Source organism: Aythya fuligula, chromosome 3, assembly GCF_009819795.1.
Source record: "Aythya fuligula isolate bAytFul2 chromosome 3, bAytFul2.pri, whole genome shotgun sequence".
Lineage (NCBI taxonomy): Eukaryota > Metazoa > Chordata > Aves > Anseriformes > Anatidae > Aythya > Aythya fuligula.
The window spans coordinates 26619516-26633875 of NC_045561.1; the positions used below are offsets into that span (position 1 = coordinate 26619516).

The 14360-nt window shown below is 34.5% G+C and overlaps 1 protein-coding gene across 4 annotated transcripts in view; it reads left to right on the top strand.

The window, feature by feature from the left end:
- FMN2 (formin 2) overlaps window positions 1-14360 on the top strand; it is a 154788-nt gene that overhangs the window by 21546 nt on the left and 118882 nt on the right. For 2 of the 4 annotated variants that reach the window (XM_032185814.1, XM_032185816.1), the window contains exons 3-4: window positions 10143-10290; window positions 12204-12212. In XM_032185814.1, coding sequence (XP_032041705.1) covers window positions 10143-10290; window positions 12204-12212 — 157 coding nt within the window. The remainder of the gene's footprint in view (window positions 1-10142; window positions 10291-12203; window positions 12213-14360) is intronic. The other 2 variants (XM_032185815.1, XM_032185817.1) reach the window with 1 other exon arrangement.

Sequence of the window (14360 nt, forward strand, 5' to 3'; positions counted from 1 at the left end):
GGATCACCTCCAGTTTGGCTGGCGTCCTTTTCACTCAGCTGAAACTGCTGTCCCCAAAGCTCCTGTAACCCTGTCCTGGTCAGAGGCAGGTTTATCTACCGCTTTGCTATCCTCCCTCCCTGCTACATCCAGCTCTGGTGATTGCTCATTCCTTAAAGTTACTCATGTGGCTGTTTTGATTTTTGTCTTAGTCTGGTTCTTATAAAGCTTCTTCTTATAAAGCTTCTTCTTAAAGCTTCTTCTGGTTCTTATAAAGCTTCTTAAGTCACTCCTTCAGCATGATTTTTTGCTGGATTGCCAATCTTTTTTCTGAAATCTTTTTTTCACTGAAATCCTTTTTTGGATCTCTCCTTTTCTCCTTTGTGACCGATCACATGTATTTCTGAGCTTTCACTTTTTTTTTTTTTTTTCCATGTTTCCCCTTTTGCTTAAGTGTAGTCCCATAGTCTTTTTTTTTTTTTTTTTTTTGAGTTAGGTTGCAGTTTATGAAAATAATTCAGCAAGCTTTGTTCACTCTGTGATCTATTGCTTATGGCCTGAGATGAATATAAACAAGTTATTTAGAAGTCCTTTTCTTTCACTCTGATCTCCTTTTCTGGATGTCCTCCAGTGAATTTAATCTAACATGGCTAATGCTGTACTCTTGGCTGGCTTGAAATGTTTGCAATTACGCACTGATTATATCCTCATCTTCTTAATACTCATGCTCAGTAGCCAGCTCGAGTTCTCTCTGTCCTGCAAGTATTTGTCCAAACCTCTGCCTGTGATGTCAGTAGCACACTAAGATCTGTCTTTTTTTTTTTTTTTTTTTTTTCTCAAGATATCATTCCAAGCTTTATTGTGGACCCCATTAAATAAATATATATAACTTATTTTAACTTTCTCATTAGATCCTGCTTTTTCTCTTCTGCACTTCCTGACTGCAATTTTACAATTCATTAAGAGTAAAGGCAACTTTCACAACTCGTGCTTTTTTGGGTTAGCATTATAACAGCTTCTGGAAAACAGTTTAAAATTCTTAACACTGGTATTTCTGGTGTAGGCTATGCTTTATGAAAATGATGCTCATTTCTTTATTAGTTCTAGTTAAAAGTGCTTACTTTGTTAGTATATGTTAAAAGTGAAGGACTAAAGAATACCAAATGAAAACATAAATCTTCAGAGAACTAGCAGCTGTCATGGAATTTTTGCTCCAGAGGGTCTCTAATTTTCAGAAACTTATAACCTGGTCAGATTTTGGATGGATTTTAATGATGATTAGAAATAGCACGTTTCTGAAGTATCAGTGACATTTTTGTCAAATTTTATGTTATAGCCCAAAGGATAGAAGGTGAAGAACTCTTATAAGAGCTTATAAGAAAACTTACGTGTTCTTTCTTGACCCATTGTTATTTCTTTGGAAGCAGATTGTGCCAGATGCCCAGCATAAAAAGTTAGTCTGAGAAATTTGAGCAAATCTCTGAAAGTAACAGAAATAGGTTGGGATTTTAAAAATGATTGCTGTTAAGCACTGGTGGAATTTTTAACTATAGCTTTTCCTACCTGCGCTTTTTATAATAATAAATATTAAGTAAATGTACAATGGCAGAATCATTCTCTAGAAATATGATTTTTCTCTGATAGTTTGCTCCTTCTTTGAGGGGCTGCTAATTATTGGCTCATGGAAGTCATGGCTTCTTACTTGTCGGCCTATCTTTAGTGCTGTCATTCTTCTGCTAGTATTTTGTAAAACAAATTTAAAAACACCAAGCAAGTGAATAAACAACTTATAGAAAGATCGGTTAAAAAAACTATTCAAAGAGTGTTCTCCAAATAATTGCTTGCCTTTTAAATAAATGTAGCCTGTTTCTTTCCTCATTTTAACAGTTGTGACTTGTTCAAAGGTGCTTCTAAAGTTTCAAATGAAAGTGATTGTGACTGAATAGTATGTCAGAAATTAATGCTTTGTGGGAAAATATCAATCCAAAATAATTGTGGTATGTTATTTAATAATCTTATGTAGTGCAGGTGTAGTCCTAAGTAAGTTTTTTTTCACATGGCACCTCATTATATTACCCTATTAGAGTAAAATCAACATAAGGTTGAGCTTTCTGAACAGTTAATCTTTCACAAGAATGTCATCACAGGAGAGTTTTACAGGTAAGTTTTGCAGCCACCTGTTAAGAGGATCACAGTTTTCAGTAAGCAGAGATCTTACCTCCTATTTAGCTATTCTTTGAAGGATATATCACAGGAACTAGGAGAACTATCAGTAATGTCTATAAAAATATGTGTTCACATTAGAACTAAAACTGTTTAGACACCAGTAAAAGCTGACATTTTCCTATCAATGTAAGGCTACTTTTGTTTGTTTCGCTCTTATGAAGAAATATTTACTTCACGTTTGTCTGTATTTTATCCGGAAGCTGAAATGTCTAAAGACTGTAGGTGTCTAGTCCCTACTTCAGAATTCTGATTCCAGACTTTCCAGTTCATATGGTGCAGTCTTAAGCTTTGGGCACTTTTTTTCCCTACATAGCAGATTTATGCTTTTTTTTTTTTTTTTTTTTTTTTTTTTTTTTTTGTTCTAGTAAGCTTTTCAAGTAGTTTAGTTTTAAAGCACTCCAATTCTCAGTGGAAAAAGATAAAATAATTTTGTGATAGAGGCTTTCTATTATCGTTTAGTAAGAGCTTTGAAAAGAATATTAGTCATAGCTTTGTATCCACAGTGTAATTCTTATTTGGGGAACTTTGTCTCTATTGTATGTTAGCAATAAAATGTGCAACAGGTACTCTTCTCATGTGATATGAACCAGCAATGTCATCTTACCTATGTCTGAAATGTTTTTTCAAGACATTTCTGCTGTCACACTTTAAGCTTTGATCTTTGTTTATTTCAGGTATAATTTTGTTTAGTCTAGCCCTCTTTAAATCCTTTTGGTGCTTTGTTGAATGCTGTTATGTGTTTTGAATACTTCTGTTAATGCCATCTTGATTTAGAAATTATTTCTTCATATTCTATAGAAGAGCTAAATAGACATTTTCAAGAGGGTGTCTTTCTTTACTGTGTTATGTTGTGGTTTATAGGTATGTTTGGCAATTTGGAATAAAGACTGCCCCTTGTGTGACTTGCAGGTGTGATGTCTGACTAGGTTGTCGTCTGTTTCTGAATAAACTCTCTGTTCCACGGGGAAGCAGAGAGCCAAACGGCATAAATGGAAAATGCTATTAAAATGTTTGTTTTCCTCTTATCTCCACCACCTATGGTGTTACAGATGTTTTTTTAAGGGAATTAAGACACTTTTCTTTCTGCTGAGTAGTAGCAGATGTTGGGACTTTGCAGGTCAGCTGGAAGAGGGCTTAGTGACATGGAGCTTTTTCTTAATGTTCTTACTAACACTGTTTATGCCGATCTGAAAATTAGTAGTTGAGCAGATTATAGGCAAACCCCTTTCTCAGAAGTCAGAAAGCCAAAACACCATCGATCAGTTTCCAAGGAGCAACTGTCACAAGAATCAACTTCAGCAAGGAGAACTTCTCTTCCACACAAAACTGGCACCAAAGCAGCATTTCTTCAAGCATACTTAAAGTGCTTCAGGAATTAAATGTATTAGATTAAATGTAGTCCTATCTTATGATATTTGTCATAGCAGTGTATTGGGGGTTAGTAGTGAATAAGACTTTTAAGTAAACAAGGCAAAATTGTGGAATAGTGCAGAGAAAATACTTTGTGAATAAGTTGCCTTAATCTGTTTGTCATGTAGTTACCATGGCAGTTGAGTTTGGCTGAATTAAACTCCTCATGTCTCCTCTTCCTTTTCCATTGCCCAGTCATACTTTGTGATGCTTTTTCTTTTGTGGTAAGCAACTCTGATTGTTCCTAAGAGTAGTAAAATGAAAACAGTTGGATGTTCACTGGGCTGAAGTATTCCTATTATGCTGCTTCCTTACTTCCTTTTTTTAAATTTTAATTGCATATTTATTTTATAGTTGTTACATCTGGTCTCATAGACTTCTAGCCTTTTTTTATTTTTTTTTTTTTGTCCTTTCTATGTTTCAGTTACTTGTGGTGATGCTACCATATCCACTAACAATGGTGGTATTGTATATGTAGGATGTTGCTAGGTGGTTGGTTTTTTTGTTCATTTTTTTTTTTTCTTTCATTCTCTGGAAAAGAGCTTTGCTTACATGCTTGTTATTCTGAAAAGCTGCTTCAAGAGGCACGTGCTGGATATTAAGCTTATACCACGCATTCAGAATTTTCAGAATCATCATGTGTAAGATGAAGGTGATGGTCACCCTGTCAAATCCAGAGATGTTTATATTTTTTGACTTTCTGTACAGTAGTTCACTTAAAAGATGGAGTGATGGCCATCATTTCTAGCTTCGAGTTGTGAATACAGTGACAGCTGAATTTTTGCATTTTGCATGTCATTTCAAGAGAAAGTTTTTAAAGCAGTAGTAATTACCTTTTCAAATAGAATTGAGGTGAAAGGAATTTTACAATGAAACAGCTTCCTTTGGAAAATTAAAATATGACAGAATCCAAGCGTACTGCAGAACAGTGTTAATTTAGGTGAAATTAACTCCTGATGGGGAAGCTTCTTGCCTAAACTTACAATTTCTGAAAAGAGTGAATGAAGTACTGTTAGATGGTTTAAGTTGATAATCTAGAGGTCCTGGGATGTGTGGTCTTCTACACAGAAGTTTGAATCCCATGGGTAAAGAGATTAGATCTTCGGGTTCTGTTTCATTGTGCACTGTTAGTCACTGTTCTCTCTTCCAAGGAAAGTGGGAGAATCAGTTAAGTTCACCAGCTCAATGTTTTCAGCTATATTAAATCCGAAAGTTATTGGGGAACAGGAAGGCTGAGACAATAATTCTGGAACTGGATAAGAATAGAATTCTTATAAGTGAAATTCTTTCACATAAGAAATGTGAAACTTAAGTTTCTGATTTTCTTTCCCATGACAGCTGTCACTGCTGGTGTATGTTAGCTCTATTGGCCTCCCTCATCACTGATGTTTCATTATTGTGTCCAGGGGAAGTTTGATGGCATCAGTTTTTCTTTTGGAGAGGAGTCATTTCTGAGTTATCATGGGAAAGAAGCATTTCATGACTTTAGGAAACTGGGAGGTATTTTAAAGTGCAGTATAGAAGCACCTGTTTTCTAAAAAGAAGAAAAAAGTATAATGCTTAGTCATCAAATTTAGTTTATGAATTTACAATGCTACTTCATAGATATGTTACAGTATTCTGACTGATTTGGTGATTTTTTTTCAGCCTTGTAAGGCATTTGTGCTCACTAGTGCAGCCAAAGGTAGCAGAACTGAGAGCAGTGCTTAATACTGCTCTTTACCTGGCAATGGTCAGATAGAGCCTTGCTACAGAACCTCTACTCAAAAAGTAAACCACTTTTCCCGTTCTTGACAGTATTGATTTCCTTATTTTAAAAGCTGCTAAAAATAAAGCAGTCTCCTGCTGATAAGAGCATTTTGAGGTAGGCTGACTCTAATTTCTCAAACAAAAACCTTGCCTGTCCAATTAACTACTTGCATGCAGTGGGAACGTGCAATTTGCTTTCGTTTTAGAATTTATATACTTAGTATATTGGAATGATTAAACTTCCTGCATTGAAAAAAATTAATTCCATCTGCATGAACTAATGTAGTACAGTCTAAATTACACACATTGTTGCATATCTGTGGAACAAGCTCCTTGGAGTTCTTAGGCTGGAAAACACCTTCCAGGTCATGGACTCTGCCCCCCACCCACTTATCTCAAGTCTCATAAAATTGAATTCTTCTATATGTTTATCTAGTTCCACCTCAAAGGCAGCTATGCTTTTTCCCCTCCCCACTATCCTAGCTCTTCCTATAAGAAGTACATTCAGATACAGATTGATTTAATTAGTAGGAACCTTCTTGTAACTATCACCCTGTGTTTACTCCTGGCCCATTTATACAGGTCTGCTGACATGTCAGTCATTTCTGTCCTCCCCTTTTTAGGATAACTGTGAATGCTTGGGGTTCTAGTGAAAAATTGCATTAGTTTTTTTATTTGAAATTAAATGGTCTGAGAGATAATCCATGATGGAACCAGGCCCTAACACGGGAGCCACCAGGGAAGTTAGTACCAATTCACTCTAGTATAAGAAAGGTTGGAGGTACTGTTAATGTGTTTCTGCCATCTGCTGCTTTTCTGAGCTGAAGTGCAGATGCTATTCCTGGTAGCAGTATGCCTTTGAAACTGCCCCGCCTTTTCCCATCTCACCACATATGATCTGGCTTCAAGTATTTTTCTTTTTCTTGAGAATTTTCAAAATACCCCTGATCAGATTTTTTTTTTTTTTTTTTTTATTTCTAATTTATGCTTTTGTAACATGTTTGGGTAGCCCTATATTTGTTCTTTGCTGTTTCATATCCAGTTTTTGTACCTCTCAACCGTTTCTCACAATGGGTATTTTTGTACATCGAACTGGAAGAAGATACAGTTGATTTAAAAACCAAGGTGGCATTGAACAGAAGGTTGTATAATCTGCACGTCTACAGGAGCAATACTGCTGCCAGAAGCATGGATACAAGTTTGTGCATCATATTCCTATGTGGTAAATGTGATAATTTTGAATTCAGTCTTTGACACAGGAAGAAAATCCGGTTTCTTAGTGTGAAAAATTGGTGTGGTCCCTTCCCTGAAAGCTCAAGCACCACCACTATGCCTTCTGATGTTTGCTGTAGGTCTTCTCTTCTGGGTCCACCAGTGTCTTTCTTCATGTCATTTATGAGAGGCCCTTACTTCCAGTAGCTCACACCATTGGCTTCTGTCTTTAAAGATTAGTAGGAGAGTAAGCATATCTTTAGCTCATGCAGTGAAGGAAAGTAATTAATATTTAATATATTTTGTACCTCAAATGTAGTGTTATGGTACCCAAGAATTAAAGTTTATTACAAAAAGACGTACTTTGTGCCTGGTGACATCTGGCTGGGAAGAGAGTGAGTTAAACTACAGATCTGATGGTGTGTATCTTTGTTCTCAACACTAGCATCTATAAGCGGTTAAATGTCTATTGATTGTATATCATCAGATCCTGCAGGCAATTTGCCTCACCCATGTGCAAATGCTCTGCAGTTTTAAGAACCAGTGGAAAGTGCTGTGTAAGGTTATGTGGAAACAAGAACTCTCTTCTTGATATCACATTTAGTGCACTGGACTCAGACAGCTTTAAGCTTTCAACGTCTGCCCAGAAATTAGTCCAAATAAATAAGATTGGGATCGCTCAGTAGAGGAATTCTTATTATTTTTCATCCCAAAGCAGTGCTTTATCCTAGATAGCGGAGTCTGAGCAAGATGAAGTGGAAATTCCAGATGCATTCAAAGCTTGATTACGGTAAGAGAATTCATTGGCTGTACTTATGATATCTAGTAAAAACTGCTTCTAAAATGAAAGTACCAAAGGAAAAATGTTGGAGGTGGAAGTTCATGGATCCTTGCAGTAAAAAAAAATATTAATGGCAAAAGCAAATCTGTCTGGTTTTTATTTGGATTTTTTTTATTATTTATTTATTTTGCTTGAATAGGCTATATGCAGCTAATTCTATTATGTTAAAGGACTTTCTCAAAATGTTCTAATAATCATGCAAATTTATGGCATTATCAATTTTGGAGAAGGAGAAACATGATGGGTCCATTACATTAACTGTCAAGGAATTAAAGACAAAAGGCAAAGAAATTTTGGACAGTGTCTCAAATATTAGGACATTCAAATGATTCATCTCTTAAAGGACGCAGAAGTGGAGATAGGGTTAATCTTTTCCCATTTTAAGTGCAGTTTATTGACTATCAATTCAAAGTCTGGACCTTCAGACTGCCTTTCTGTCATGAGGGCTTTTCATATTTGAAATTCTGTTTATAAGTTTGAAAGTAACCAGAATTTAGCTGATGTTAAACGCTTTGTTAATATGTTGAACACTGATGCATTTTGTCTGTAATGTATGCCCATTCAAGGCATTTTTGCAAGTTTAGATTTTCCTCTGTAAACGTCTGTTATGTTACAATTCTACTTCCTGTCCTTCTCTATGTCAAACAGAAAATTAAAAAAAAAAAAAAAAAAAAAATCCAAAACCATAAAAATAACAAAATAATAAATGATTTTCTATACTCACAAATATGCCAGTTTAGGGGAGTCTGTGATGAAGTTGTGTGATGTCTTAACTGTTCATAGTTATATGACATAAATTTTATCAGCAGGAACATAGGTACTTCATGTTTTATTACCCTGCTAATGCATCCCATCTGTACCATAGCTCTGAGACCTACCATGACTTTTAACACATCTTAATTCAAGTAGACTAATCATACTTCAAAACTTATTTGCTGAATGATTATGCTATATTTTTGAAGAACTGGCATGCTGAAATATGTCTAGGAGTAGTTTAATTGTCTTCCTTGTTTATGTTATGTCAGTATCATCTACAGTCTGTCATTTTCTGTTTTATAGCTCTGTGACCCTACAGGTAATCCCCATTGAAAGTTGACTATGCTTACCCAAGTAACCCTCTGCTGTTCTGTGTTCCTTGGACCATGTATGTCTTACAACTCTGAGCGATGTAATAGGCAACAATATTTTGTTCTGGTTTGTTACTGATTATTTTACCCTTGTTGGGATTTTGATTGTGCAGAAAAAAATAAATAAATGGCATTCATGGCTAAGTAAACAACCTGATGTGGTTTTGTATTAAGCTTTTTATTCATTTGCTTTAATTGAAGGTCTGTTTGTCTGAATTTTTACTGTGTTTTTTAATACTGGAAAGACATACATGTAATAAGCTTCCTTTTCACCCTATTTGCAGCAGTCTATAAACCAGACCATTTTCCTTTATAACCAGCATTTGCTCATTCTAAGGAAGTTGTCCTTAATAGAATAAGGTTTTACCACTCTTATCACAACTTATGTTTAGGCAAGTAGAAGCTTAGTCATACGAAGTAGATATTATCCCCAGAAGTATTAAATGTTTTTTTTTTATTTTCCCCGAATATCTTCAGTACTTGTTTAGGATCTGGGTAAAGGAGAAATAATCAAAAGTTTTAAATCTTAAAAATGAAGAATGCAGCAAAACAAATGTATATTACCAATATTTTACTTAGACAAAAGTGTGAATGAGGGATCATAAATGTGATCTTTGTAAGAAGATAGTACTGCATGATATGACTGTTTTTATCCTGTGACTTGATTTTTTCAGTTTTGTACTATAGTATTTTGCATGTTTCCAGGCCAAATATTAGGACATTCATGATCTTGTTGTGGATGTTTTTTGTAGAGTTTACAGTATTAAAAAGGTTTAATCACAAGCTGTGCGTGTTGGTGTGCATACTGAGAGTTGCAACAAAAACTGCTTGAACTGTGGTCAGCTAAACTTTCTTCTGGTTTAAAGCATAAGTAACTGTTTGCTGTGCCTTGCATCAGACAGTCTGGATGTCTCCTACTTTTACAAAGCAGATTAAATTCAAAGCTATTGAAAAACAAAGATATATTTTGATCTTCTCCTAGAGGATTGAGAATAATTTTTTCTTTTTCCAAAAAAAGCCATCGCACCTTCTTAGCTGTCTCTCTATGAATATGGAAATGTAAATGACAAAAATTAACAGAGATTTAAAGAATAAATATCTCCGTTCAATTTATGCTGAAATGTTTCTAGGAATAGTCCTGCTTCTTTTCTGGTTTGCACATTTAATATAAAACAGTATAGAGTATGGACTGAAATATTTTTTTTTTCTCTTTAAACTGTGAACTAGTCCTATGTAAAGTAGTACAGTTGTGATGGACAGAAACTTATCTCTCTGAAAAAGGAGAGATGTCAGAGTTCTTCACATGTTCAAGAAATGCAGAACTGTATTCTAGCCTCTCATTGTGCTGCAGATAAGTAAAAATTTCGTTTCTCTATTGTTAATAGAGATCATTTCAAAATCAGAACATTCAGTTCTTTTAACGCAGGTTTATGCAAAGTCTTTGTAAGAAGATGAAGAGTATATAAAGAAGCCTGCCTTGATATAGGGGTGTATAATGAACTATTTGTGTTGGAAACAAAAGCTTTGATATTTTGAAAATGTCTTCATATATGAACTTCTTAACCATATTTTTCATCTCCCTCTTTTTATAACCATAGCAAGACCAGCTCTATACTTGGGCTGCAGTTAGCCAACCCACGCATTCATCAGATTACGCTGAAGGAAGCTTTCCAAGGAGAATTCCATCTGTGTGGCCCCCACCCAAACCACCAGATGAAGAACAAGGACTCAAAATTACGGAAACAGGTATATTCTTGGATGCAGACAAGATATATGTATGGCAGGGGGAGTGAGCTTCTGCCTTTTAGAATCCAAGATAAGGCCTTAATATCTTAACTTGTAAGACATACCTGATTTTAAAGATCGTGTATTAGCATCAGAAATACTGTTAGCTGGTATAAATCTAATAAAATATTCAGCAAAAATATATGCCTCTTGTTGACAATCAAGATGTGCATCTGGCATCTGCTGACTAATGGATTTTACCAGATATTTTGACCTCTGTTCTTTTCCAATTTTATATTCCTTCAGAGCCATGAAATATGGGTACTTTTCTATTCTTAAAAATATGGAAAACTTCAGAAGCCCACTGGTGTTATATTGAAAATTATTAGAGTGGTGTAAGTTATTCCTTCGTGGATTCAGCAGTCCTCTGCTGACAGAGAGGTAGGAATAGTGTGTCTGAAAAATAAACTGAGGTCTTGTTTAAAAAAAACAGTTTGTCTTAAATTTTCATGAGGTTATTCTAACAGCCAAATTCTGAAATCTTCAGCATACTCAAAAAGCTTTTGTCCAGTTGAGAATTGAACAAAACGAAAAACCCTCTTGTAGCTTACGAAGAAATTTAGAAGAGAATTTTAAACCTGTTTTCTGTTACTAGTGTTGATGGGCAAATACCGCAGGTTTTTAAAGGTTTAGTTTTGCATTAGTATTCAATGGCTCTCATCACTTTCAATCTCCCATGACCTCTATGGAGAGCCACTGGGTATTTTCAATTTTTCCATTTCCTACCACTCCTTTTTTTTCATTGCTTAAATTTGAAGAATTAAGTCATTATTTCAACAAATCTCTTTATTGTGCTTGTAGCCTTTGGGTGGAGTTAATTTCAGATTTCCTTCTCTTTGGGACTTCTCTACCACTTCCTCTGGAACACAAGCAAAGTGTTCCTTGCATGGACATCATTTGTCATGGCAACACTTCTCTTACTGGTATCACTTATTCCAGTGCTCACAAGCAAGATAAGTGGTGCCAACAAAAATGCAACATTGCTATATTATTCTGTTTATGCAGTGGCTTTGTGGTCAAGGAAATATTTCTGCATATCACTGATGCAATTAAGAGTGTAGAACACTCCAACAACTGCACTACTTCAATAGTCCAATTTTTGACTAACGATCATAACGATTTTATGTAGTATTTAATGAGTGTGGACATATGTGGTAACTAAATTCATTGCCAGGTACTCTAAGAAGGAAGATTGTGTTTCTTGGAGATTTACCTAATGGATGTGTGATCACAGTTTCTGTGAACAGACCCTGCACTTGAAAGACAAAAGAGAAAATGTTTGGTTTTTTTTCATTATATTACTTTGAGGTTTTGTCATGACAGCAAGTAAACGAGTTTGTTGTTTCTAATTTCTAGATGAGCATAGATTTAATGTTTTGAAATACATTTTTAACACTTTTTTGTAAAATAAATAAATAATAATAATAATAAAAATACATTTTTTCTTTTACTATTTTTACTTTACTGAAGTACTATTTGGAAGAGTACTTCAATCACAAGGAATAATTAAATCTATTCATCTTATACTTTGTTTCCGTCTAATCTTGTTCTATTTAATATTGTTCCTACTACATGTACATAATATCTATTTTTTTCCTTAGTTATGACCCTCTCAAAAACTGCAAATATTAAGAAAATTGAATTAGAAGTAAAAGGGAAAATAGTGTATTTTACCACTTCTAAATGGAACATAAATAGTTCTCAAAATTTACTTGGGGTGTTGACTTAAAAATAATAATAAAAAAATATTACTGACACTTTATTTGTTGGTGTGAATTTGCAGTGTAGAAAAGGAAAAAAAAAATGTTCTGAATACAATTCGGGTAGATAAATAATTAAACTTTTTGTTTGTTTGCATGCTTGCCATGTGGAAGAACCTAAAGGTGAGCGATATTTCATGTGAATACTAAAGGATTCATATCTTCCTCATGATTTGTAATTAAATTGTTTTATGTATAGGTGGCCTTTGAAACATGGAGAGGGCAACAATTATTTAAGGATTTAAATTAATATAGCTACTCTGCATACATTTTATGATATGTATTGTTTTTGCTGTATGGTTAAACATGTACAATATTAACATTAGAATTTAAAAGCAAAAACTTGCATTTTAGACCAAAAGTATTTATCCAGAGAGGAATATAGCAGGATATTTATACATATTAGTCTTTCTTTTTATTGCTATCATCAGCAGGACAGCAATACTAGGTCTTCAAATTTTACGTAAGACAAGAGGAAATTCTGCAGGGTGCTAGGTAATTTGTTCCTAAACAAGCGAAGTATCACTGTTTCATATATATTAAATAGCTTTGGTTTCATATAGTACATATTTAATAGCTTTGCTGTGCTGCATCCTATGGAGCATTGTTAGGTTCAAGAGGCTGTTAGAGTGATCAGGGTTTTTTTTGTTTGTTTGTTTTATTTAAAAAATGAAGTTTGTAATTATCTAATATAACTTTGGGTTCAGTCAGCAAATACTTCTACCAAAAATATTGTTCTGGATTCAGAGAAGTTTTTGGACAAAATCTGTTGATATCATGAACTAAATGTAGTGGTATATACATGTAAACTGCTAATTTTCTATCTGATGATCCAAAGCCTGTTTTCCTGGGTTTGGAAATCTGTCAAGGTATGGTTAGCCAAGGAAGTTCTCTTCTTCCAAATAATTTGTAAAACAAGTATCTGACAGTTCCTTATTTTGAAAATGTTAAAACTCCCTTCCTTAAGAGGAGACAATCGTTTTGGTTTTAGTAGCCCTGAGACTTGAGCGACCAATTTGCTGGTATCATCCTAAATTTGCTTCAGTAAATGGAGTTATGTAAAAGTCAGCAACAAGGCATGATTTATCCATAATCAAAACATGTCAAAGTGGGACGTGATGGGTTATTTCTAGTTAATGACTGCCTATCCTCATCCAGCCTTCTATAATTGGGAAAATTCTGCCACATAAGACTTGAAATGTTGTTTTAGTAAACAAAAAGGGTAAATAAATAAAAGTTGTTAGTATTCAAGTGGTAGCCTCTGGCAATGACACTTCCTGCTTACACACCTCACCTCCCAACAGAAGGGATTGTCAGAAAGCTGTGAGGAGGCCAAATGTATAGGAATTAGGTATGTGGAGTTTTTTGATCAAAACTGTTCCCATGCAAATAGTCATCAGATTTGCCTGCTATTTAGTGGTACCCTAAGAAGGATGCATGAGACCTTCTCTGGGAAGGTATTAAGAAATTTCTCTTCTTGTGATGTGTACAAAAGTACACTATGACTAATTGGAGGCATAATCCACATAATTAGCAGCAGCTACTAAGCTGGTTAGAGAACTTTTCACAGTGTAGCTGCTGTGTCCCGTCCCCCCCCCCCCTTTACTAATTATGTCCTAAAACAAGGGATTTATTCCTTGTTTATTCCTTCCTCAAAATTATTCCTAAAAACAAGGAAACTAAAGAACAGATAGGGTAGGTTTTTTTTTTTTTTAAACCTGCAAAAAGCATAAAATAAAAAACTTATCTTAATTCACAGCCCTGTGTCTTAACTACAAGACACTCTTTCAAAATACATTAAAAAAGATATCTTTGTTATTCTTTGCAGTAACTTATAAAAAAAAAACTTGAGAATCCTGAATGTGTATTGGGTTGTTATATGCTTGTGTCATTTTCAGCACAGAATTTGTGATTTCCTTCATTCAGTAGGTAATCAAAATGCATCACTGCACAAGCAAAGCACAGATAAACAGCACATGCTTCTCAGTGAAATAAATATTTGCACAATCAAGGTTTTAATGTAACTTTTTATAGTTAGGTTTAGTTGCGTTTTTTATTAAAATTGAGATTTCAAAGACTAATAGTTAGACAAAACCTAGATAATTATTCTAAACTAAGAAATGAAATTCAGTTTGGGGGAGTTTTATGTTTTGCCTGTTTTCGAGAAGGGGGGGGAGAAAGGGGGAGCACAGATAAAAGTTTTTAGTCCCACATTTTATTTTTTATTGCCTGGAGATCTGTGGTTCTGTTTAAAACCATAACTGTTCAAGT